Consider the following 27,388-nt stretch of genomic DNA (forward strand, 5'->3'; position numbering starts at 1 on the left):
AGAACATTCTCACATTGTTCAGTGCAGTTTCTCTTAATTACCTTTCCCAAAGTTTTGAAAGTATGGATACATTTGTCGAAATAGGTTGGTTCTTGTAGCTATAATATTTGGATAGCAATTTTACTTTTCTCTTTTTGAACAGTGTAGGCTATATTATTTGCCTCTCCTGAATCATAAAAATAATCTTGACCGTAACTACTCGATCGTTTAATACATAAACACTAATTCCATCACTTATGTATGGTCTAATATTGCCACTAAAAACTTTCAATAGCAAATGAGTTTATGAAACTTCTTATTTTTGACTTGAAATGTCTGGATTTTGTTGGTGAATTCAGTAAAAAAAAAAAACGTAGGCCTATAAAATTGTCCGAGGAACTGGCAACATAACATAGTAGTAAACAATCCATTTACGTTTTTTTTTTTCAATTGAAGTAGAGCGAGTAATACAAAAGTTTACGATAAAAACATAAGGTCCGCCAAGATTTGGGTTAAACTTACTACTTGAACTTATCATAGTCAAGGCATTATTATAGTTTCTACTAAATGTTTTGAAATGTCCCGATCTGTTAGTGTCTGAAGTAAACATTTCTTGTATGCATTAATTTGATCTGACATTAGGCAAGTTTATTTTCCCACCATGACAACACTAAGTTGCATAGCAGTGGCAATTTGTATTCAGCTTACCAAGTGAATGTGTATCTGGATGGGTATCTGTTAGACCAGGCCTCTATTTTTCTACTCTCCTCAGTCCTCATACGCACCAGACATCTTATTATTAATTGTGTCCTCCTCCCGTGTTCAATAGTTCTTCTATGAACTTGAGGCATTTTCTGTTCTTCCAACAAAACTGACTTAACAACTGAAATTTTGGTACTTTCCTGTTAAAGGGAACATTCATTATTATCGATGATTTCTGTTTGATATATCGATATTTTTGTTTTACTTCACGATTGGTATTCCCTCTTTTTTAATATCTTCAAACGCATTTAAATTACAAATTAAGAACTAACCTTGTTTAGGCAAAAATAATAGCCTATATATTGGATTAGGATATGAAACTATTCTAAACTAACCTAACATAACTAACCAAACTTGCTGTATAGGCTAAGTTAACGTTTCAAAATTCCATTTGATAACAGAAAAGGCATATGGGGAATAGGCTATCAAACGGAATTTTGAAATGTTACAGCAAGTTTGGTTGGTTAGGTTAGTTTAGAACAGTTTCATTTCAATGTATATTTTTTTTAAATTGTTTGTTGATACTGAACAATATTTATTTACTGTATCCTATACTATGTATAGTACTTATCAGCTGATATGTTTCAATTTGTTACTATCAATATATCGGATGGAAAACAAAAATATCGATATATCGAACAGAAATCATCGATAATAATGAATGTTCCCTTTAACAGGAAAGTACCGAAATTTGTTTAACTTGATCTTAACCTACTAAATATTACAAACATCAATATTTACTCCCAAAAAGCTAATGAGTTCCTTTTTATAAACAGCTGTTTTTTGTTTTTAAATTTGTTCTATGTATTTCTTATGGGGAAACCCCGACTTTTGAGAGGGTCTCCCGCCCTTAAGAGCAAGAATTTTAAAATTCTAAAACCTTATTGCATAACTACATATTGAGACGAATCTTTTGACACCTCAAACGTTGAAATTGGTCCACAAATAAGGGAGGAGTTGCGTTAACAAAAAACGGCTTCACGTATTATATATATAGATTCAATTGTTTCTATCAGTCTTTCAATATTTACTAGGTGAAACCCGTCGAAATCGACGGTTACTCTCAAGGCTTACGCTAATTCATCTACGGAAAGTTAGGTTTAGTGGAATATACTTTAAGTAGCTGCTTAAATAGTATTTACTCTTTATGCCTTTTTTATAGCCGAAATGTCATGTTATTTTCAATCATGTTAACAACCCAGTGGGCCGCGGTCCGTAATATAGGATACTGCAAATAATTTCTCAAGATAGGTACCATTTTAGGCAAGATTTCTGTCTTTGGATGTTATTAGACATGATAAGAGCACAATAAACTTCTTCTGCAGATAAATAATCTGCTGGAGAGATATAAGCCGAATTATAAATGTTACAATGCGAGTTCAAGCATTTTGTAACTATATGGGTAAGTTACATAGTATTTTTTAGGCTGCTGCTCAGTGCACTTTATAATAAATTAAATGGTTTTTGTTGCTGAGTAGCGCTAGTAAACATGTACAACCCATTTCGTTATTCAAATAACATTAAAAGGCTCTCTAAGAGTTCAAATTCTTATTTGTATACATATCTATATTATGTGTTCACTATGATGAATGAATACTTTATAGCAACCTCTCTGAAAAGTCTGTAGTAAATTGCGGATTTACAACTTAATGACTTTCTAAATCGTGCACATATTTCTACATAAATATTGTAAAATGTTTTATCGATTTGCTGTAAACTACTATTAATGTAACAAAATATGGACACGGCTCAAATGGACAACGTGCCCTTCTGCACTTGTATTATTTTATATCGTATTACACATTCGACTATTTTTCCAATGATTGAAAACATGTATGACAATAATCTCATGAACCTATGATGATCTGTAGAATAATATGATAAAATATAGGCAAAGGTGGTGAAAAAGGCAGACAACAACCCGTAGAACAGATATTAGATAGTTTAATAAGAAATTATTATAAGAGTTCTGTGATAAAAGGAATTTCCACTGATTTCGTAATGAAACGTTATATTGCAAAATATGACATGATACAGAAGAAAATCAATTTTAAAATCAGAAAATAACATTGCAAATACTTCTTCTGGACAATTCAGTAACTCCCAATAAATGCGTGTTGTTTAAAACACAATTTAAAAATTAACAGCTGTTTCATTAAAAAGTATTATATGACCAAAATGTCGATATGGCCAAAGCTGTCGAGGGATCTTTAAAGGCTTCTGGGGCAGAGCCCTAAGCAAATTTACTTCGTTTATCTTTTGATAACTCATCTACAGACCAAGACCTTTCTTTGGACACCTCTATCAAGTTTCTACGCCCAGCAGTTCTCTCAAATTAGTGGAGACAAAGTTTCCAATTAAATATTTAGATTCCCCCATGTTAATCTTATGGGAGCAAACCCAACTTTGATGGAAGATCCTGCCCAAACTAATAAAGATATCAAAAAACGAAAAACACTTTGCAAAACTACAGATCAGGGCCATTGTTTTGACATTTTAATCATCAAAATCGGTCCAAAAATGTGGGAGGAGTTCTGTTTACAAAAATCGGCTTAGCGTATTATATATATAGATTATGACATTATGGAAGATGTATCTCTCTCAGCCAATCCATCGTGTTGTATTTTTACGTTTGTCTGATAACAAATATAGATTAATTCTACTGTGAATGGCACATTAGATGAAAACTGTTAACAGTTTTCCCATCATAGCATTTGTAGAAGAAATGTAGTCTAGCCGCATGAAATGTTACAGTTTTAATCAAGTAATCAGATAATTTTATCGAGGTCAAGTTAGATTAGTTGTTTACTTTGGATGAAACAACTGGCATTCTTTCATTAGTTACAATATGTAGATAAGCAAATCTATAGCAGTGAGAGTATAAACAGTTCATTGTCCGTAAGAAGAAATTAGCAAATGGTGAAAATAACAACGATCCCGAATGGGAAATAAAGTGACAGCTGTTAAAGAAACTATAAAGAAATGGAACCCGTTCAGGAATCCGTGGGACGATTTGAATGATATAGAGGCTGACAGGAAATGGCTGAGAGAAAATCCCTACGTACCCCCACCTGTGAGGATTTTGAACAGAGACGCTTGGGGTGCGAAAAAACCAAAATGGCGGCAAAAGCTGAAAACACCAGTGACCCATTATGTGCTACGGTACTTCAGTGACACAGATTATTGTTGGAACGACATGGAATGTATTAGAACTCTGAAGCAGCTGCAAGAGGAACATTTGAAAATGGGCATGCCCGACATAGCGTGGAAGTAAGTGTCAAATGGTTTCACTGATCCAAAGATCTATATACTTAATACCGTGAGGGTTTCCATGTTACACCCCTTTTCCAGCTTTACATCTAAAATCAACAAATAAATTATTCTAAATTAGTAGTTCGATTCACCTAATTACTCTTCTAAACCAACGTAATCTTGAAAAGAAAATGGTTATTGCACTGAATTCATTTTTCTTTAGAAACAAGTTTTGTACCCTATTAAAATTCGCTGTTTGGGTCACCTCGTGAATATTAAAACTTGTTTGGTAATAATTATAATAATAAATAATAACTAGTTTTATTATGATACAGCTCAAAAGTGAAATTTCATATCCATGTTTTTCGTTTTGGTAATCAATCTATTAAACCTAGGGCCCAGCTGTCATTGTTTATTGTTCCACTTAAATAAATGTCCCTGACTAAAAAACAGCTGATCAGAGTCAGTAACAAGGCTAAGCAGATAATAATAATACCCTTAAATTATACCATAGATTATGACTCCTTAAAATTTACGCTCAAGCTGCACGCTTAAAATAAATTAATAATGCGTAATTAACAGCTTCATGATTGGCTGCGATGGCACAGTGTACGAAGGCAGAGGGTGGGAGACGAATGCCACAAAGACTGATTATGGAACCTTGCAGTATGATGGACAAACCATAGATGTTGCACTCATGGGGGATTTCAACGGTAAGTTAACCTCTCGTGATTGGTTTGAATATAAGGAGAAGGTCTTGTTGTTTATTAGATGTTGTTATTTAGAGAAGGTAAATTGTTTGAATTGGTGGAATCTAACAATGGTTATTGATTTAAACATTATATTTTTATAGGTTCTGTACAATAAATTGCTATACCATTAGTTTATAGTAGATTAAAATGTTGGTGAGCCATGTTAATGTTCTCATCGCAGCCATGGAGATCAATCAATATTTACATGAAAATGTTCACCTCAGAACTTTTAAAGCCAAAGGGACAAAGCCTACGGTCAGTATCGAAATGTGAATAGTCTTATAATGATCCTTGGTATGGTAGCTATATTTTTGTAAAATTTAAGCCCTGTTGGTTCAGTAGTTTTGCACCTATTATTAACACACATACAGACAGACACCATTAGATTGTTATATAATAGTATAGATATAAATTAAAATGTTGGTGAGCCCAAAACTTCTTTCATATGCTTCACAAAGAATACTGTTTCTCTGAGAACTGAAAATAAATCTCACACAACTGATTTCCTATGTGTACCTCAAGGGATTTTAGACTTGTGATGTAAACAAACTTTCAATCATCACCCACATCTCAAAAAGAGTCGCATTATTTTTATAGAGTTTGAACGGAAATCCTTTGTAATATGCATCAAATTAGGAGAATCTAACGTTGATAGCGGGACCGAAAGTCTTTAGCGATAGAATACATTCATCGATTGGTTTTGATACACACCTTCATTTTGAATATACAAAATATATCAAATAACCATGAAATTCACTATCGATGGGGTTTTATTCATTAGTTCTTGCAATACAGTTTAAAGTGATCGAACATGCCTATCCTCTTCCGTTCTTATCATTTCTAGGAGTTGGCGTTGACCAAGTCCACTTCCTCCACCATCTTTATAACTCACCTCATCGTTATAACCTAAGAAGATAGCATTCACCTTCTTCTACTTACCATCTAAGACTTCATTTTCTCCCTATAGCGACAAGCTACATTAGTTTAAGTTTCTGCATTCTTCCCATCCAAAATATCTTAGACTATCACGTTCTTCTCTTTCTCTTCAACTAACCCTTCTGGTTAATTCATTCCAGATTTCATTTTACATCAGTTTTTAAATAGCTAGTTCAAAACTAAAAATTGGAAGACACGTCTCAGTTTTGGTTATGGATTCTGTAGAACGGACTGTGTACTATGTTTCAGATTATCAACCGACAGAGGAGATGAACACAGCGATGTGTCGATTGATGAGGAAGGGGGTGGAGCTGGGGTTCGCCACGGAGGGCTGGGATTTTACAGAAGTTTGTGACGTTCCTCCCCACGCCCCTTGGACACCCGAGTATTTCATGAAGAATGACGTGGTCAGTGAAAGAATATACGACGAGAACACAGAACCTCCACCGAAATGACTCCAAGGACTTTGTGACTTAGAGACCACGAACGATTGAATTACTTCAGAATGTATTCCAAGGATAGTGAATTTAATAGTTGTTGGTTTACTGTGTATATCTTTCGTGTCGTCAAATATATCTTAGGAGTAAGTATAAGAGTATAGTGTAGCTGATAAGTTTTGAAGGCAAATGTAGACGACAAAGGATATACTTTAATCAGGTAATCTGAATGCCAATGTCTATACATTGTCTTATATGAATCAGACAAAGTCTGAAAATCCCCTATATACTACTAACTCTATTGAACGGCTTTTGGCACTCCAGGTAGAGTATAAATAAGCAGTTGTAGGACTTTTTTGGACTTCTGATTCAATGTTTGGCATTAACTAATATAATCCTAAGTAAACTAGCCTAATATAGTCATACACAAAATATTTCAACATTGTAAAAAAATTGTATTGTGAGGAATATATTGATTTAATATTAATATTTTAACCGACGCATTGGCATTACGATGCATAGTCAACTTTTTAACTGTATTTTATTTTCATTTTTGGCCAGCATTGTAACCACTTAGTTGTTGATACAACAACAGTAATAATAATAAAAGGTCTTTATTCAGCAAGCGTTTTTTTTTTCAGATATGTACAATTCTGCAGTGCAAGAGTAGCGGTACAAGAATAACAGTTTTTGATCTGTCATTCTAGTTTCATTTTATAAACAATCGCCGCAGGCTTTGCAATAATTGCATTGAGTTTTTAACAGCCATTATTACTTTGTGCTGTTTGAATTGATTTAGCAATATGTTTTACAAATTTACTTGAAAAACCACTTGGTTTCACACAAAAATATTCTTCAGTTAGATATTATCATGTTAACATAATTCTCCGGTGGTTATATTTTCGTATGTCGGTTTGTATGTGTTTTTATCAATCATTTGCAACTCAAAATATTTTTTATCTATACTTATTTAATACGCAAGCAGGTTTTTTGTGACAATTACTCCTCCGAAACTACTGAACCGATTGACATGTTTTTGGTGTCATTGGAAAGAACGTAACGTGAAGTTGTGCAGGAAACTTTCTTTTTAGGGAAATAATTAGAGAGTGAGGCCCTGGGGCCCTTTAAAGTTTCGTATTTCTCCATAAGATTAACATGGGAAACAAACATTGTTATGAAACTCCAGCTGTTGTCAGAAATTAAAAAAGTAAATATTAATAATTGGTCTCCATGGAAGCATGAGAAAATTCACAATGTTTACCTTTACTTTGAAATTTCAATGTAAACAACCAAAACTGCCTAATGCTTATTTCAAAATTTCAGACAGCTGATCCAAACAAGTTAAATACAATATTTTGCAGGAATATGTGGTAGATTTATTTATTCTAAAACTATGTCATTGATTATGGAAAAAGATTCTATAGCCGTAAGTTATAAACATAATGTTATTGATATACTTTCATGTAAACAGTAGGACTACAATGGCGGTTATAATTTGGTGTATAAATTTAATGGCTTTTTGTTTATAAATTAGAACTACTTAACAAGTGTTTGGATTAGGTTGTATAGTACATCTTCCCGTTGCGAAGCACGGGTACATCAACTAGTTTAAGATAGATACTTCAAATTTAGTTTAAATGCGTACAATAGGTAGAATAAGAGTATACAATTTAGTTTCTGTATCAAAATCCATTTAGGAACGGCATCCTAATGTCAAATTTCATGAAACCCGTTATGAAGATAGATAGAAAATGCACAGTGAAAAGCCAAATCAAACGACACTGTAACCCCAAAGTTAGTCTAGTTGGGTTCGTCTAATGACATTGACATGAGATATTCTTATTTTATTCTACAGTTGCGAACGTTACTGTTAAACTCCTCCACGACGGCTCGGACCTTGCTACTATTAGAAAACTTCTTTAATACTTTTCAATGAAATAGCGACCATATAAAGTAGGTATTTTAAGCCAAGTATGACCAAAGCCAAAACCAAAGCCCAGCCAAAACCAAGTATGATCAGTGTAGGATGAGTGGCGCGATCTTGTAGTTTTTTTAGTGACTAAGGCCGAAATATTCCTTAGACACAGAGGTTAATTAATAGCCCAAACAGCTAATGGCAATTAAGGGACCTACAGTTTATAGTGGAATCCGAACCACATTTTCGCCTAGGTGTTAACAAATTGGTCTAATTATCTTCTTCCCAGGGACCTGTATCAGGCATAGATTATAGAGACCGAATGGTAGCAAGACGTGATCGCTGAGCAAGACGCACTATGTACATGTACTGGGCATTGGGCAAAGCTAAATCTCATAAGTGAAAGTGGCACTTTACTTGTAATGTGTCTATTGCTTTCTTCTTCTTAAAGTCGTTTAGACAATAATGTATCCTAAAAAATTAAGCATGCGAAAACCAAAGATTGTCCTTAAATTCGATAATCCAATGAGTCAACCATTTTGCTGTCACACGAAAAATCGTAAGATGCCCGAATGATATTTTTCCTATTTGCTGACATATATTTCTGGAAACATCGAAAATACCTCAGACACCAGAAACATGTATACAGCCTTTACTAATGCAATGTCTACCATTGTACCAACCCCAACACGCTACCTAGACTCTTAATAAAACACTATTTATTTTCATGAGTATGTAGTGTTGTGTTTTTACATATCTTAACTCCTATTTTATTTGATTTATTTAGTTACCAACCGCAGTACACTATTTCATAAATGTTATCTAATTTATTACGGTTTGTAAAAAAAAACTTACAAAAACCAACAGCAAAGAGCATGTGTTATCATTTGGCGTAGAAGTAACAAATTGATGATTCAAAATGAACATTATTGTACGGAAAATACGCTATGAATAGGAAGGAAATTGCTTGTTTATGCATTCAGGTCACTGACTGTATTGTTGTTGGGAAGCAAAACCTGATGGATAAACTCATATTTATCACAATAAGTACAATGGATCTGCTGCACTTTCATAATACAAACCATGAACTACATTCATTTATACAAAATTAATTGGGACAAACTAAAAGTGGGTTTCTAATAAAAGCACCAAATGGTAAGCAGCATATCCTGATTATATTAAGATTTTCATTCTTTACCATTTTATTCTATGGAGGTTTGTGGTATCGAGTGTAAATATCAATCTTTTGAGATTTGTGGTATATTTACTGAATTACTAAGAACAATCTAAGAGGCTATTGATAAGGATAAAAATCTAAGAAGAGTTTGCTAAAAGCTATCTTATATGTTAATTAAGTTTTTAAACTAGCCAAACTACATGGAAATTTCAAGTAAACTTAAAAACCCGTAAAATAAATTGAATGGGTACTAACAATATACTGATATTATCATTAGTAATACAGATTTACATTTAAATTGATTATAGGGATCGGGGAAAAAGTAGTTCGTGTCTACATTTTATAAGAATATTTTGCAAATAGTAAATTCGATATTTTGATATAAAAGTTGTGTGAAGATCGCTTACTTCCGGAGTGATTCTTTTTGACAGTCCTGGGTAACGGGTTTCGATTCATTTTCAATTAAAAAATTTGACATATTACTGTCTGATGAAGACCTTAATTGGAAATTTTTCTTGAGAATGAATCTTGATCCAGTAGCAGAATACAGTATAAATATCTGACTAAAAGTTTACATTGTCGGTTATTTACAACAACTGTTAATACAAAATAGACTTAATTTATTAATAAACTATTATTATGATCATGTCGACCTTTTAAATGTCGTTTTAATTGATGTTTGGAGAGTTTTAATGCATGTAATGAAAAGTATCAAACTTAACAAAACTATTTTGAAATCAAATACACTTTGATCTTAGCCAACAGGCCGAACATTTTTAGTATTAAGTAATAAATCATAAGTTTAACACTGGTAGTGGAATAAAAATATTTTAAAATATTTTTATATTTTAATGCATAGACAATTTAGGTCAAAGCAATGACTATTAGACTCAGAAATAGATATTCTATCTATATGAAACAGCTGTCGCCAATTTTTTATTAAAAAGAATTTAGTTGTGTGAGCCACTCACAGAATGTGCTAGTGTCTAAAACTCTATTTTCTACTTTATTTTTTTGTTGCTGGCGCTGGCATATTTGATGGGTCAAGTCAGTTTGCTATAGATCATGTTAAAGCCAACATGATTGGCATTGTACACTAAGGTTGTAAAGAATGGAGATGAAGCATGCAAACATAACCAGAACATGTCACATCCCAGCTGGTGACGTAATTGGAAAACCTAGTTTGTTTGTTCCATTTTATTTTGAACAAATAAACATGAATATTTATAGGTTAGTGTTCCAAATTGCAGTTTTATATGGATCATGGAATATATTTTGGGATGTAGAACATGCTCTGTTTATATTTTTCTCCTCAACAATAATACAGTTAGTGACCTGGATGCATAGGCGAGTAATTTCCTTCCTTTACAAGGCGTATTTTCCGTTCAATAAGGTTCATTTTTTAAAAAATTTGTGTTTTTTTTGCCAAGTGATAGCGTGAGTTTATTTACAGGTGGCTCCTTTAAAATATATTTCTACTATATTATATACTATATACTATATTATATATTATATAGTATATATTATATATTATATTTTAAATAGTATATAATACATTCTAAAAAAAACATTATCCCTATTTCTTCTACTTGGTGGCGTTCTATGACTTTTTATGTTTCCGTAGTTTGCAAATCAGTTCTTTCCATGATTGTCAAGAAATACAATACTGTGTCAATTCAATTTACTTATTTGGATAATCTATCAAACTGTCCAGGCTTTCTCACAATTTTAACTAGGTCAGTAAAATTTTTGTTGGACGCATTTCCTTGAATTGCAACTTAAATAGTAACAGCAATGAAATTATCATCTGATCATAATGCAAACAATAATATTCTTCATAAAGAATAACATGGGAACTTTAAAAGCACCTGGGGAAGAGCCCAAGGGACGTTTTCAAAAATTTAAGGTCAGTTTGCAAATCTTTCAACGAGACGTGAGTGGTTAAAATCGGGTAAGAATTGGCGGAGGAGTTCAAAGGACAAATTTTGTGTTAGTAAATTAATTATATAGATATTTAATAATAAAAAAATAGTTATTTGTGTAACTAGTGGTGAAAGTGGCACTTTGCTGCACACGAGAGCAATGTTTACGCACGAGCCGCAGGCGAGTGTGGAATGATCTCGAGTGCAGCAAAGCCCTTTTTCGCTCGTGTTACACATTATATTTTTCCTACAGTCACTATAAAGCATATAAATAATTAGTCTTTCAAACACTATGCAACACGTTTTTAGGTTCAGCTGGCAACACAAATGGTGCCCTAGAGAAAGTAGTACCCGCGGTCCATATCACTCCGCTATTTTTCCTCGGCAAGAAATGTGCTCCACGTTTTGAGAATATAGTTCCGTATGTTTTTGTAATTTGAAGTGGTTTCCGCGCCTAAAAAAAATTCTCAAAAGGTATTTTCTTGTTTATTAAGATCGTAGGAAGGTTTTAAAAACGTTTAAAAGAAGTCCAGAAAGTTCAGAAATACCGAAACGATAAACACGAAATGACAGGTTAAATCGTAGTTATAATAGTCAATCAGCTGCTCATAGTATAAGTATCTTTAAGTGTTGCCAACCTATTGCCAAGCGTACACGGATTACGTGCATAATGGAACCACGCTGTTTTGTGTTGTTTCGTTGGAATCCTGATGTGCGGCAAAGTATAATTCGTACGGCAAAGTATAAACCGTACGGCAAAGTATAAATATGCAGCAATTAGCAGCTTTCTGTACTATAAACAGTACAAGGAAGCCAACTTTGTCGGGTGACTGTAGGAAAAAAACATTTTGTGCAATAGCTAAACATAAGCCACCCAAAGTATTTTTTTCTATAAACCACGGCGAAGGATACGCTTCACTAGGACCTTAAAATTGATGTTAGCGCAACAATCAAGATACGTAAGATTAGTTGGTTTACTTTCTTCTCGTTTGCAAAAAAAGCTTTACACTGAAGGATGTAAGTTTCTGTGGTTTTCCTTTTCGGTGCGCGTCAGATCCACAAAAAATATAATATTTGCATGAATCTTTGCTTTTGAATTCATATACTGTTGCCATTTCATCTAATGAACAAAAATAAACTTTAACATAAACGTAAATGTCTCTTTGTAATTTGTCCACAATTATGAATTTTCCATCAATAATTGTTATATTCATCCTTAAAACTAGAAAGATGAGTGTATAATGGTGGACATTAATGAGGTTCTGCCAAATTATCAATTTACTCTCTCATACCTTTAACATTTTATGTATATCTAAGCGAGCTCGAGTGTATATCAAGAGTTCTCTGCTTTGAACTATTGCTGCCCGGTTGAACGATTAGCAGCAATTCTCGTGGAAAATTAATTTACAGTTATCCTCTGGGTGAGACATTCGATTTGCTTCTCACATAAGATTGAGTTTGCCATAAATTCTTATTTAGGAAGATGTTTAAATATTTAAAAATATATTTTGAATAAATAAATTTTTTACGATTCTATTTATCTGGACCCCTTTAGATTTATTTAGGCCTATACTTTTTTGTAAGTTTAGCTAAATCATACGATACTATATAGAATGTGCAGAAGTTAAACAAAATTATATGAATATGTATTTTGTGTAGTATATAAATTACGTTGACATTATTAACGAATAGGTGTTGTAAGTCATGTTTTAAATCTGAAATCCGTTTTACGTTGGTAATGTTTATTGTGCGCCAATTTTGACCATGTTTTGAATTTATTATAGGGTAGATATTTAGGATTTGGGCTTAACAGTTTGGTTATAAATAAATACGAGGGACAAGCTACTGTATATAATCCCAAGTTTGTTTTGTAAAATACTTTTTCAGTAAGTAACTAATCAATAAAAAAGTATCCAGCTTAGCTATTTTATGTGTAAGCAAATTTGAAGTATATTTACTATATAAATTTTTCCAAAGTGATCAAAAGTAAAATTTTAAATTGGATGAACCGAGGTTAAGAAATATAATAGTTTGTTACTAATAATTCGAATATTTAACGAACAGGAAATCGCTACACCACTATTACTCATTGTAAAATGTTATAAACACGAAACACCATACAGACTCATCCCGTTATATTTGGATATTTTTAAAATTACCTACGAAATTTCAAATAAAAAAAAATTATATTTTAAGGCAGAAGAACTCAATTTGTACAAAGAATGCATGTTTCGGATTACAGACAATCCCTTAGCTTCCGGAGGAAGTTTTGAATCACATACGAGATAGAATTTCAGCTCTCCTAAACTTTTCGTGGGAGGAATATTAGAGGTATTTGTTTGTACAAACCCTACTGTGTTGTATCGCTTACGTAATACAATTTACAACAGTATTAAGCAATATTGTGTAAGCTGTTATACTTGTAGTATGTTGACATTACATTATTTTCCTCATAATGCAGCAAAACATCCGCTTTTAATGCATGAGTTGCGAGTCTTAAGAAGAGACATTTTTACTCTCTTGGGAGAAAGAAGGGTTTTAGGGGTAAAAATCAGCTGTTGTCAACTCAGTTGTAAGTTTTAATTGTAAACAATCGCATGTATTGATAATAAATTAATAACGAGTGTGCGATAAATTATGTAAAATAGTTTTGTGAATTATTAATGTATGATTCATTAAGCCTTTTTTAGCGAATTTCCCTATAGGGAAGTAGCTATTACCGTAGGTCTCATGGTAAGACCTAAGCCCGGGACCGATTTACTTTTTCATTTTGATGTCCCCAGAGGCCAAAAACACCATTCGTTCAAATTTTTATATATCTATATATATATATATATATATATATATATATATATATATATATATATATATATGTCCATCCGCACGATAACTTGAGTAATTTTTGTCCGATTTTGATAAAATTTGGTTTGAAGGTGTAAGGCGGGATAAACTTGAATGAGTTCGCGAACCAGCATGATCGGACTATGGGAACGGTGGTTTATGGGGGGTTTTATGGGGTAAAAATAGGTTTTTCCCGTTTTTGACCCTAAAAGCACAAAATTTCACAATTTATTTTTAAACCATTTTGTAGAGCTTAAAAAAACAAATAATTTAGTATATTGAAGCGTTATTATGCGCCTAATTGTTACGGAGAAAATTCAAAGAAATTGTAATTTTAAAATTCCCATGTTATTCTTATGGAGAATAAGTCAACTGTTGTAGTTTGCTTGTTTATTAACATATTTTGCCCAAATTTGGAACATGTTTTTATTTCTTACTAACAATTAACATTTTACATAAAAAAAAACACTTTTACCCTCCCTGTTGCAGCAAACCTAAGTATGTGTTAAACTGATTCTATTTAAATAGGGATTAATGTGATATTTTTAAGGAGACATTTTAGTGTAAATCCAATAAGGCAAATGGAAATTCGCTTAGTCTGCAGGTTTGCTGCGGCGGGGGTATTTTTGTAAACTAGTTAGCTCGAGTGTGGAACTTGGGTTCCCTGCTTTGAACTATTGCTGCTCGGTTGAGCAAAGAGCAGGCAATGTTGTGGAAGATTAATCTATAACTATCCTCAGGGTGGAACATTTGATTTGCTTCCCTTTTAAGACTGATTTACTCTATGCATTTTGGTTTTTAGGCAACTGGTGACAACAAAAGATAACAAAATGGTTCCGGGCCTAGATCTTGCATGCCACCTGTTAATAGCTTCTCCTCTAAAGGGAAAATTACACGCTTATTGTCATACACAGAAGTATAGAAACAACCATCATCGGCAGATCTACATGTCGTTTTGTAGATGATAACCCAAGTTAGTCCTTAAACCTTTGATCGCTTTTGAATATTAGAGACTAGCGCAATTGACTATTGGATACTGAAGTAGACTTCCCATCTATATGGACCAGCTGTGGCAAATTTTTATTGACAATGAATGTAGTGGTGTGAGCCAGGAACGGAATGCGCTAGTGTCTAAAATTATATTTTATACCACATTTTTTGTTGCTGACCAGGTTGATGGGTAATAACAGTTGCTATAAATTATCATAAGTCATTCCCCATGTTTGACTTGGTTAAAAAGATTGTGTATTCGGCAGAATTTAGTAATTTAGATCAGCGCAATCTGTAGGTGGCTTACCCTACATCAACTATGACGGTTTTGATTAAATTACAAACACATTTCGGTATGGGTTACATCCAGCCAAGGACTTCATTTATTTTATACCAAGCTACATATAAATATCAAGGTACAATTCACTGATCTAATAGTCAAAGATATTACCTTGATATCAAATAACAGACAGCTAAGATCCTAACATTACATGTAATGTTTAATAGTAGTATCTAAGTTGAATTGCATTTCAAAAAGGTTTAATTGCATATGCTCAACATTTTATAATTTTAGATCATAGCTTTTATTTCAACATATTTTCACGAAAACTTTAAAAAAAATTATGCTAGTTAATACATTACTGTCTACGAATCCGTCGTAAAATTTAAACTACTATCTTAGACCGGGAAACTGTTTCTTGTACATCGTTATTTAATTGCATTTTAAAATTTAAAAGTAAATAGAGTGTGTCGTTACAAGTTTGCAATTTCCAAATTTTAATATACCAGACGTATCGAATATATGATCCAAATTATACACTGAGGGTGTAAGTTCGATTTGTTGGCGGTATGACCGTTTCAGTGCTTAACCATAAAGCCATAGATTAAAGAGTGGCAATATGTTAGTGGCAGTGAAATATAAATAAAGAACAAGTCAAAAATCAATGTTCGCAGAACATATTTGATTAAATAACCATGATTATATAAAAACGAGGATGCCCCTAACCGTCGATTCCGACGGGTTTCACCTAGTAGTAAATAAATGTACTCAATGCGTTTCATTGAATTGAAAAATAAATAACAGCAATCAAATTATACAGCTGATCAAAATGTGAACATTTATGTTCTACATAAGGATAACATGGGAACTTTCAAACCCACTGGGGCAGAGCCCAAGGGACATTTTCAAAAATGTAAGGCCAGTTTGCAAATCTACGCGACACGCTCTTTCCAATGAGACGTTAATGGATGAAATCGGTTAATAAATGGCGGAGGAGTTCAACCGACAAAGTTTCATGTAGCGTATTAATTATATAGATGTAAGAGTTGTTAGAATTTGAAGAATATGGATAAATGATGAATGTAAAAGAAAAATTGCACATATTTCTCAAAAGACTCAAGATTTCATTTTGTTTATGAAAACAAAATCCTAGAAATCATACGACCAGAATATTTAAACTCAATTTATGGAAAACTTTAAAGAAATTATGCCAAAATCAATGAATATGCTTCTTCTTATTATTATATTTATACATAGGCTTAACTCGAAAATATGGTCTTCCAAGACAAGATTAATTTAGTTAAAATGAAATACGAACATAAGATTTAATTTAATTTATTTGTTTACGCATTTAATTTAATAATATTATGACCAAAGAGTGGACAAGTCAGGAATAGTTAAACAGAAAACTGTATGGATCATAAACATAAACAAATGAAGTTGCTGGCCCAAAAGTAAGCATTATTTAACATTGCTTAAATGGAATTGTCTAAGCTAACGTTAATAGTATTTATTTGTTTATGTTTATGACCCATTCCATCTTTTGTTCTAATATTCGTGGCATTATTAGTCAATAAAAATATTAAATATGGATGCTATGGTTTATAAAAATACGAGTATATATTTATTGACGTATTTACATACATAAATTATTATTATTATTTGTAAATAAATAGATAACACATTTTAAAACAATGATTCGACATCTGGGAACAACAAAAAAAATTAAATCGGTCCTGGGTCTAGGTTTTACCATAAGATCTACGTCAATTGCTACTTCCCTATTAGAAAATTTGCTTATAAACAATATAAAGTAAAAACGAAATTATTTGAAACTTGACTAATTACTACCCTTTTATTTCAGTCCAGTATAGGGTTGATATAATATATTTGGTTGAGTAGTTTTTCAATAGTTCGTATACCGTATGCACGTTATACAGATATTTTTTCATGTTAAAGTTTGAACAGTATTTACATGATCGATGTTGACAAGCTACCACGCAAATGGCATTTAATGCGAATTAATAGTCGTCAAATTAACTTCACATGTTCCAGATGGCAGTTCAGTCACGAAGTTGAGATCGTTTGAAGTATTTTACTCATCCAAATTAAAGAGTTTGTGTTTATTATTTAATATAAATCTTTCTGTGAATTACTACAAAGTGATGTTGAGTATCTACGTGTTGGTGTCGGCGACGGTGTTTGCAGCAGTGACCGCGCTGCCCGACGACTCGCCGGTGAAATTTCTCGAACAGTTTCTGAACATAGAATACATAGCAAAATCAAATGAAAAAGATGTCATCCCTTTTGTGAAGATAATGAACATGCCGGCCTTCGAAAGATTCTTAATGACTACGGTCTTTACTAAATACGCTTTTAAATTTGTTGAAGGCCCAGAAGGAACACTTTTTTTTGAAACACGCCTTTGTATGAATTTTTTTTTGAATAGATACGAGAAATTTCGTAAACTCTTCGAGTTTAAGGAAATGGTAAACTTCGAGGCCGTGGTGGATTATGAACACGGAGTTAAATTCAAATACGCTGTAGAAAGCAACCAGTTGGTCTACGTTGTGAAGTGGTGTGATATACCACATTATTTCGACTATACAGTAAAGGCAACTGCAACATTCTCTAAAGAGCAAGTGGACGTTGTTGTCGAGTATACCAATAGAAATGATGAAAAAAAGAACATTAAAAACAAGATAACATTCAAGAAGAAAGCAGAAAATGAATGTTGAGGTCAGCCTATCACAAAGGGTCTGAAGGATGATAAAGGAGGTAACTAAGCAATGCATTATGTTACCAATAAACAAAGTTTGTTTAATTTGTATGTCTTTTTTGTTCTAGATACCTGTTAGATGACTTATCGATTAGCTAATTCATAAGCGTGGTTTACCTCATCTTTAATTTAATACACCTCTTACTACTATCATTAGATGATAATAGTAACCAGGCATAACTTTATACACGATTATTATGTAGAGTATAATTTACTGTAACGCAAAGGTTTATGTATAGTTTATGAACGTGAGCTATTATGAACTTGGGGCTTTTTGTATAGTTCAATATTAAATCGAGATGTGTGGAAATCCAGTGATTATTGCGAATCTGATCAAACGATCCACTCTAAAGTTCACTAACACTCAACACTGTTTATATTGTTAAATTATTAAATAAATGCTGCTAATTATTGAATAGCAACCCAGCAGACGCACAGGTAGCACCTGCCTATGTCTGCTGTATTTCATAAAATCGCCAAATTAATTAATACAGAAATGTTCTTTTTATTCCAAGCCTTAGTTTATATTTGTAATTGTGAGTATATTTTGTATTAAAAAGTATGTTCTTTCTGTATACTTTATTCGGAAATAAACGTATATTTCAATGGTGATATTTCTAGGCGTTATTACTGTATTGTAATTTTATAGCATGTTTTATTTTGATTTGTTAGATGTGGAATCTATTATTTATGCGAAATTAATGTTTCTTTGAGCGAATTTTTTTTAAGGATGTAGCTATTACCGTAGGTAGCACGGTAAGACTTAGGCCCGAGACCGATTTACTTTTTAATTTTGATGTCCCCAGAGGCAAAAAAACACCATTCGTTCAAATTTATATATCAAATTTAGTATATCGAATTATACGTCCGTGAACGCGATAACTTGAGTAATTTGTGTCCGATTTTGATGAAATTGTGTTTTTAAGGTGTAAGGCGGGATAAACTTGAATAAGTTTATTTATTTAGTTTATTTTTTCTCTTTCTCTGTGCAGTACACTGCAACAGCAGGTTACTGAATTACAAACTACTTAAAAAAATGTTCTAATTGAAAAGCAGGTAATAATTGACCTTCTAAATGGTAAAGAAAATGAATGCACTAGTTTAAGTAATAAATTAAGTCACTCAAACACAAAAATAAATAAATTAAATGCTCCAATTCTATTCTAAATATGAAAAGAATCTGAAGGTTTTCGAATAGTAGCAGGTGGCTTGATGACGGATCAATCCAAGCATACTTTGATGTTTTTAGTGTTACTATAAATCCACACTCAAAATGTATATTCCTTGGGCCAGGTTGATGTGAGCCACCGATAGATTGATATTACTCTGATCTAAATCACCAAATTTCCGTCGAATACGCAGACTTTTTAACAAATTCAAACTAATGGAATGACTTACCCATCAACTTGGTCAGCTACAATAAATAAGGTGAAAATATAAATTTAGACCCTAGCGCATTCTGTGACTGGCTCCCATAACTATGTTCTTTTCTAGTAGAAAATTGGCGATGGTTGTTCCATGTGTTCGGATTCCACTATAAACTGTAGGGCTGTATGGGTAATTAATTTTACAGCTCCATCTAAGGAAAATGTCATCCCAGTAACAAGGCTACAAGATCGCGCCCCTCATCTACTCATCTCCATTCATATTTGGCTCAAAATACCTACTTTAATAAGTATTAAAGTATATAAAGTTAGTAGTATAGATGTCTAACTCAGTATCCAATAGTCAATGTTGACAGTTTTAATCAATTACCTTCAGACTATCTTCTATACTTATAAATAGCAAATACCACTCACTCACTGATTTCAAAAACTACAAGCCATAAAAAATCAGGAATTGGCATTAAGGTTCCAATCAACTTAGTCACTTTCTTCGTTTCGTCCCAATACGGGAAGAATGAGCGTACGCCTAGTACTTTAATACTTTACTTTGAAATAGTGACCATACAAATCTTAAGTTAACAGTGTTTTTATCTCGAAACCATATTATGCCACCGGACTCGCTGACGATGTTACCTTATAATCAGCTGTTTTGCGCAGTCGCCAATGCTTCATCGCAGCGCTGCTACTTCAGTTGTCGGGTGACGCGACACTACGAAACATCGTCTCTGAAAGTTAGAGTGCTGGTGTAGCTTATAGGCGAGATGTTTAATAGATTGTAATTAATTCTTAAGATGCTTGTTCGCTTAAAAACTAGGGAATAAGTTCATCAAGTGAGTACTAATTTTATAGATGTATATCCTTCAAACGTAATTGAAGTATTTATCGTTTTGGATAAATCTTCAAAATGTAATTTTTGTTTTGTGTTCTATTGAAATGGTTTGAATCTGGAATTAACGCGCCACGTTTTAAGACGGCGTGACTAAAAGCATACTCGTTTGGGAATCTTCCATGTTTTTATCTTCCATCTTCGAACGTTTTTATTACAAAATAATCAATTAATATTCAATCAATATGTATTTGTAGACACGATTTTATCTTGATGATACATTTGCTTTGTATCAGGTGTTTTAGATCTATAATTTATTCGTTAAAATACTAAACATATTATGTCGTTGGAACAATAAACTCTAAAAGGTCAATGTAAGTAATAAATTTCTACTTTTTCGAAAATAGGAAAAGGATTTTGTATTGTTTATATTCTGAAGTAGACATTTTATTTTTTTGAGGATTGGTTATGACCAATCTTAACTAACAGAGAACAAATTCGGACAAGTTTCTCATAAAGGATTCTACTATTGAATTACTCGTTTTAAATTTATTAGAATATTTTAGTATCAGTTGACCTATAAAAAAGGCCTATACAAGATACTAGAGGTCGTCCAGTGGTCGAAAACTCGACCAATATGTAATGTACAGACTTCTCTATTTTCACCCTACACTGTAAATAAAACATGTAATTGGAATTTCTTCCATTTGTTTTGATTTTCTGTTTGTATCTTGTTATTATTTTATTTTGTTGTTTTGTTTGTTTATATTTTTTAATTATTTCGTCACCATTATGGCATCTCATAAGGCTCATTTTAATTTTTTAAATTTTTAATTCATTTTTCGTGCTTATTTAAATATATTCAAAATACAAATAACACCTGCACGCACATATAAGACCGATAACATTTCTTTTGGTACAACCCGCGTGTAATTCGGTCCAGTAGTATGGTCAGGCTAGCTTTCATAAGTGTTACAAACGTTTTTAATAAATAAGATTTTAATATTGTAAAAGTGTAACAAAAGATGTTAAATTGGTTGATTAAATGTGTTAAGGTTGTTCTTTTGGAATGATTACAAATTTGGTTTAATAGAAAGAATAAACAATATTTTTCGCCAACACATTATAGGGTCACTCAAAAAGTTGAAGTTTTTTCTCGAACAGTACAATGTAAATAAAATGTACACTTTATGGTAGTGTATATTTTCAATGTCACATCTTTGACAAAAGTAACTTGTACACCTTTGGACCGTACTGAAGTGCACAAAACAATGCCTTTATCACCAGACGAAAGACGGTTCTGTTGGCAATTACAATTGCTAGAGTGTTTCTTATGAGTATATGATCAAACTACTCATCACCGATGTTTGTGCTACTCACTGAACTTCACCTACAAAGCTATTGCATTGACTTTCGTGTTAGTAACTAAACTTTCCCCATCGTAAAATCTGATTTGGTGTATTTGACCGGTTATTATTCAGATAACTTGTGTGGTCAAAATAAAGGGCAGTATTATAATATAGTAATGGAAGTTGTGTGTTATAACTCATAAAGATATTTGATTTCAAACCAAATATAACAAAACTGATCTTTAAAAAATATAAAAGTAAACAAAAAATCATTGAACACATTTTAGCGAATTTCCCTATAGGGAAGTAGCTATTACCGTAGGTGGCACGGTAAGACCTAGACCCAGGACCGATTTACTTTTTCATTTTGATGTCCCCAGAGGCCAAAAACACCATTCGTTCAAATTTTTATATATGTATATATATATATATATATATATAGACTTATATATATATATATATAGACTTATATATATATATATATATACGTCCGTGAACGCGATAACTTGAGTAATTTTTGTCCGATTTTGATGAAATTTGGTTTAAAGGTGTAAAGCGGGATAAACTTGAATGAGTTCGCGAACCAGCAAGATCGGACCATGGGAACGGGGCTTTACGGGGGGTTTTATGGGGTAAAAATTGGTTTTCCTCACTTTTGACCCTCAAAACACAAAATTTCCCGATTTCTCTTTAGACCTTTTTAAAGAGCTTAAAAAAACAAATAATTTAGTGTATAAAAGTATTTTCGTTCGATTATTAGTAACGGAGAAAATTAAAAAAATTATAAATTTAAAATTCCCATGTTATTCTTATGGAGAATATTGTCAAATGTTGTAGTTTGCTTGTTTATGGATATATTTTGATCCAACTTGGCAAATTTATTTATTTTGTACTAAGCTATCAATATTTTACTCAAAAACACACTTTATTAGTTTCCTTGTAGCAGCAAACCTAGGTACTCGTTAAACCTAATGTTATTAAAATATATTTAACTGAAAATCAATTCACACAAATGGAAATTCGCTTAGTCGGCAGGTTTGCTGCGGCGGGGGTATTATATAAATAAATTATATACCACATGTCAATCACAAAGAAAAATGGAAATGTTTTCAACAAAAAATCTTTTTTTATTATTGTAAATTTTACAGTGATTTTTTTCTGTTAAAACACTAGATCAACAATGAATAGAACGTTTTATTGTGATAATACGTCGGTAAAATTGCATTGAGTATACGAGAAATGTCAATCACATAGACTATTTTCAGTTTACCATTTAGGATAGTAATTCAATCAATAAGTATATAATCGTGGTATTAATGTACTTATTATATATTATCCTTACAATTATCTAACTTCTTAGTTAGCTATTTAAAATCAATGTTTTATCACTTTTATTTCCTTACTACACAAAACTAAACACGTGTCTATCGATGTTAATACATGGGCTATACAGGGTGATTGATATAAGTGTGCCAGCCATTTTGTTCGAAACCCATAACAAATATTTTTTAAAGATATCAAAGAGAGATAACAAAGATTTTTTAGAGATATCAAAAAAAGTTAAATAGTAAGTGCCTTTGATTTTTTACTGAAAAAATTGTGGTTAAGTCGAACAAATTATTTTAGCCGCCATTTTTCCAATATGGCCGCCAACTTTTATTTTTATTATGAAACGACCTGTATTTTATGATTTATTCCGGTAGAAAATATTATTTTAAGACGATTTTACTCTTGTGATTTTTTTCATAAACATAACCGTTTCAAAGATAATAATGGTTTAAGTTGTGAAATTTCTAATAGTTTTTTAATAAAACAGCTGACATGCTTGCTAGGCCTTTATCGAAACTCTTTCTCATGCCGAAATTTCAAAAGTTTAACCATTATTATCTTTGAAACGGTTAGGTTTATGAAAGAAATCACAAGAATAAAATCGTCTTAAAATTACATTTTCGACCGGAATACATCATAAAATTCAGGGTGTTCCTTAAGAAAAATCAAAGTTGGCGGCCATATTGGAAAGATGGCGGCTAAAATAATTTTTCGACTTGATTAAAATTTTTTAAATAACAAGTCCAAGGCACTTACCATTTAACTTTTTTTTATATCTCTTATAGTTTTCGAATAAAACGGCTGGCACACTTATATCAATCACCCTGTATAGGTGAAAGAATAAAGGATAATAAACTCTTATTTTCTTCTACAGAATAAAGCTCCTTCATAAAATAAGTAATTTAGTTAACAACTTAAAGCCAGGCTGAAAAATGGCTTCAATTTACTCAAATAATGAGATGTCTACTTCGAGATTAGTCAGTGACAAAAGTTAAACCATCAGCTGGTCCTAGTCAGTGACAAAGTGGTAGTCTTCAAAACAATTAATTTAAAACTCATCTCTTATTCATGACTAGCTGTTTGCCCGTTCTACGTACGGGAATCTAGTAGTAAGTTAAAACCTTATATTCAGAACAGGAGTTGGTTTGCATATTTAGTGTGCATTTTTCCAGATATGATGGCAAAACTATAACTGTTTAGGAATACATATAAACCTTCTCAAATACAATATCTGACAGTTTCAAAGCCAAAACGAATGCTTCGCAATTAAATGTCACCCGATCGTGTTAGTCCATATTTTAAATCAAACGATGAAAGGAATTGCTTTACAGTATAGATCTATGAGGCATAGCCCTAAGGTAGGCCTGTAATTTAAAGTTACTTTTCACACTGGTTAAAAGTAGTTAAAACACTACCTCAACCTCACTACTGCACACTTTATTCGGGTTGAAATTTTTATTAACAATGGTGCTCTTGTCTTTTCCACGAAAAATAAGGAGATTAATGCGTTACCAACAGACATACACACACAAATACAGAATTGAGTCCACACAACATTTTTGAGTCCAGACAGAAAACGCTAAAAATTATACAGTAAGACATCAATTAAATTTAATAAGCAATAAGGTGCAGTGTTTATAAATAAATAGTGAAAATAGTGATGTGTTTGTATGTAAAAATTATTCTTACTGCTATCACCGGTTCTAAGGAAAAGTAGCAGTACCAAAAACCAACGTTTACATTTGAGAAAAGAACTGTAGTACTTACGACTAATTCAAACTGTCCTTCTAATCAAACTGTATTATAGGTGTTAATTAATCTGTTGGCAAATATACAAATAAATAAATACTCAGGCCACAAAACATGTAACATGTAACGTTAACAACGTAAAGCTTTGAAAACTTACTATGGTTTGCTAAAAAAAACTTTCACTTGATGTAGTGCAGTACAGAAGTTATTAATCTTCTTTGGTTTTTAATTTTTTTTTTAAGTTTTCGAAAATCAAAGTTATTTCCCATTAGTAGCATTATTTGTAAGCAGCTTTTAATGTTAACATATTAATGGCAGTTTGAAGAAACCACCTTTATCCAAACAAAGGTTTCTTATTTAAAAGATTACGTAATCTCTAAACGATAATCGGTACATATATCTAGCAAACATTCGGAGGAAATGTGACAAAAAACGCACAAATCTGGGGTTTTGTACGATTGTAGTTTTACTTCCTAAGTAGGAAAAGTACCGATATCGTTGTCGAAATGTAAGTAAGTAGAAAGCAAAAGTGACACATTGGAAAAGCGAGTTTAGCTACATCTGTTAAGTTAAACCTCCGTTACGGTACGATCACAGTGAAATCAGAAAGATCTTCCAAGATCGCAGCAACATCCACGATCACCCACTGCAGTTGTGATTTTTTACTTTGCACTTTACACAACTGTCCTTCAAGCGCCGTCAATGAGTGGAAACCTTTGTAAGCTATGGTATTGGTGACGACGATTAAAAAAATGTAAGTTTCCCTGCACTGATACAACACTGATTTACGGTATTTTCCCCGGTTATCAAAACTCAAGAATAATCATTGCACTTGCGATTAATTAAACCGGTTAAGTAAGGCACAACGTTTTTAATCTCACTTGCTTTGGATGTGCTGACTAAACTTGATCGGAAATGGTTGCGGTATTTGTAAACAACTTTTAATGTAAACATATCAGTGACAGCTAGAAGTGAGAACTAATCCAAACAGCTGATCGTTGTTTCATAAAATGTAATAGTAAACATTGGGAGAAAATTTGACAAAAATCGAACAAAATTGGGTTTTTGGTGGTTCGTTATTTTGTTTTCAAAGAAGCGAGGCCATGTTTTTATAGCCAAAGACACTCTCACCAATCCAGTAAATACAGACAAATTATTAGAACCTTGATCGGTTCTCTAGTTGTCTAGGAGTAGGCCGCGTAAAATGACATTTTAGCGTTACAGACGCAACCACAGAATGGACAAACAGACAGAAATTAAGATAAGACTCGTTTCGGCTTTCTTAGGCTATGAAACGTAAAAATAACCAAAAACTGCATGATTCTAAGCAATGTACAGACAAAACTGTAATTTTATTTATATAGATTGCCTTACTACGTGGTTAAGTGTGATGATGCCTTATAAGCGAGGCTCGCTGCTGTCATTTGTCAATAACATCATTCCTACTTTCTGTGCCCTTGTGTGTCCCATTATTTTGTTTACTTATTGAGGACATTAATAATAAACTAGTTGCTCTGCTCGTGCTTCGCTATGAGGTAAGAATGCAGAAAAGAATAGTTCGTGTTTTTATCCACTATAAGAAACATTTACGACAGTACCAGGAAACATATAGGTACAGCACAATCGTACTTATTGATTATTTAAATGACGATTTATGTATTAGTAGCACTTGTGTATTGTATTTAAAATATACTATGCAAAAGTCTAATTAGTTAACCAAATGGAACCAAGAAACAAATCTTTATACAGAGTGTCCCGTAAGTAAACAGTCAAACTCCGGGAAATGGTTCTATGGGTCAAAATAACAAGAAAATCAAGAATAATATTTTTCCCTAAATCGCTTCGTTAACCAGATATCCGCTATTTTGTATTTTTACATAAAATTTTTATTTTTGATTTTTTCAGCCGATCTTTATAAAACTTGATATGTAGGTTAAGGTAGAAAAGACCAATGTCAGAAAAAAATCAGCTTGAAACAACTTAAAATTTCAAAATAGCGGACCCCATTTTACAGCTAAAAATCGTAATATTTCAGGTATTTCTAATTCGATCTTTTAAAACTTGGTATCGTTTGTTAAGGAATTAAACAAATAATATCTATATATATGAATTTGAATGGATGGTGTTTTTGGCCTCTAGGGAAGTCAAAACGAAAAATTATATCGGTCCCAGGTCCAGGTCTTACCATGAGTACTACGGTAATAGCTTATTCCCTATATGGGAAATTTGCTAAAACAGATGTATCATTAAAAAAGAAATGTACAAAACACTTTTTCCTTATTACACACGTTTTATTTTTCATTTGCAAGAGAGAACAGACGGTTTAAAACACTATTTAAATCTGTATTGCAAGAGTACAAATCTAATATACTAGGCCTACACTATTTTAGTTTTATCGTGTTTGGCTTATTTATACTAATTACCTAAACGTGATTCTTCATTTTGAATAAACCCTATCAAGAATTTTGCAGTACAAGCCCTTTTCCTATTTCCCCTTCAATTCTGGCCATTTTACGAACTCAAATGAGTAGAATTTTAAAATATAAGAAAAGTAATGACCTGCCGCCGTGTGACCTGGTCACATGTTGGCCAGACTTGAAGTAATGTGACAAACAATTCCAGGTCTGTGTCCAACAGAGTAGAGGGGGTTTTTTAGTGAGTAGTCTGATAATTTTCAGGAGTCTCACACTACAGGCTGGCTACCTGTGTGCGTAAAAGCATTTTCCCT

General features: G+C 32.5%; 1 protein-coding gene across 1 annotated transcript; it reads left to right on the forward strand.

Moving 5' to 3' along the window:
• Nucleotides 1-3,568: 3,568 nt before the first annotated feature.
• Nucleotides 3,569-6,612, forward strand: LOC128987580 (peptidoglycan-recognition protein SC2-like). Its single transcript, XM_054408504.1, has 3 exons — nucleotides 3,569-4,011; nucleotides 4,576-4,706; nucleotides 5,931-6,612. Exons 1-3 carry the CDS (start codon nucleotides 3,683-3,685, stop codon nucleotides 6,134-6,136), a joined length of 666 nt encoding a protein of 221 aa, XP_054264479.1. The 5' UTR covers nucleotides 3,569-3,682; the 3' UTR covers nucleotides 6,137-6,612.
• Nucleotides 6,613-27,388: the final 20,776 nt, after the last annotated feature.

Source organism: Macrosteles quadrilineatus, unplaced genomic scaffold (assembly GCF_028750875.1).
Source record: "Macrosteles quadrilineatus isolate MER2022 unplaced genomic scaffold, UCM_ALF_1.0 Scaffold_2__2_contigs__length_208266976, whole genome shotgun sequence".
Classification (NCBI taxonomy): Eukaryota; Metazoa; Arthropoda; class Insecta; order Hemiptera; family Cicadellidae; genus Macrosteles; species Macrosteles quadrilineatus.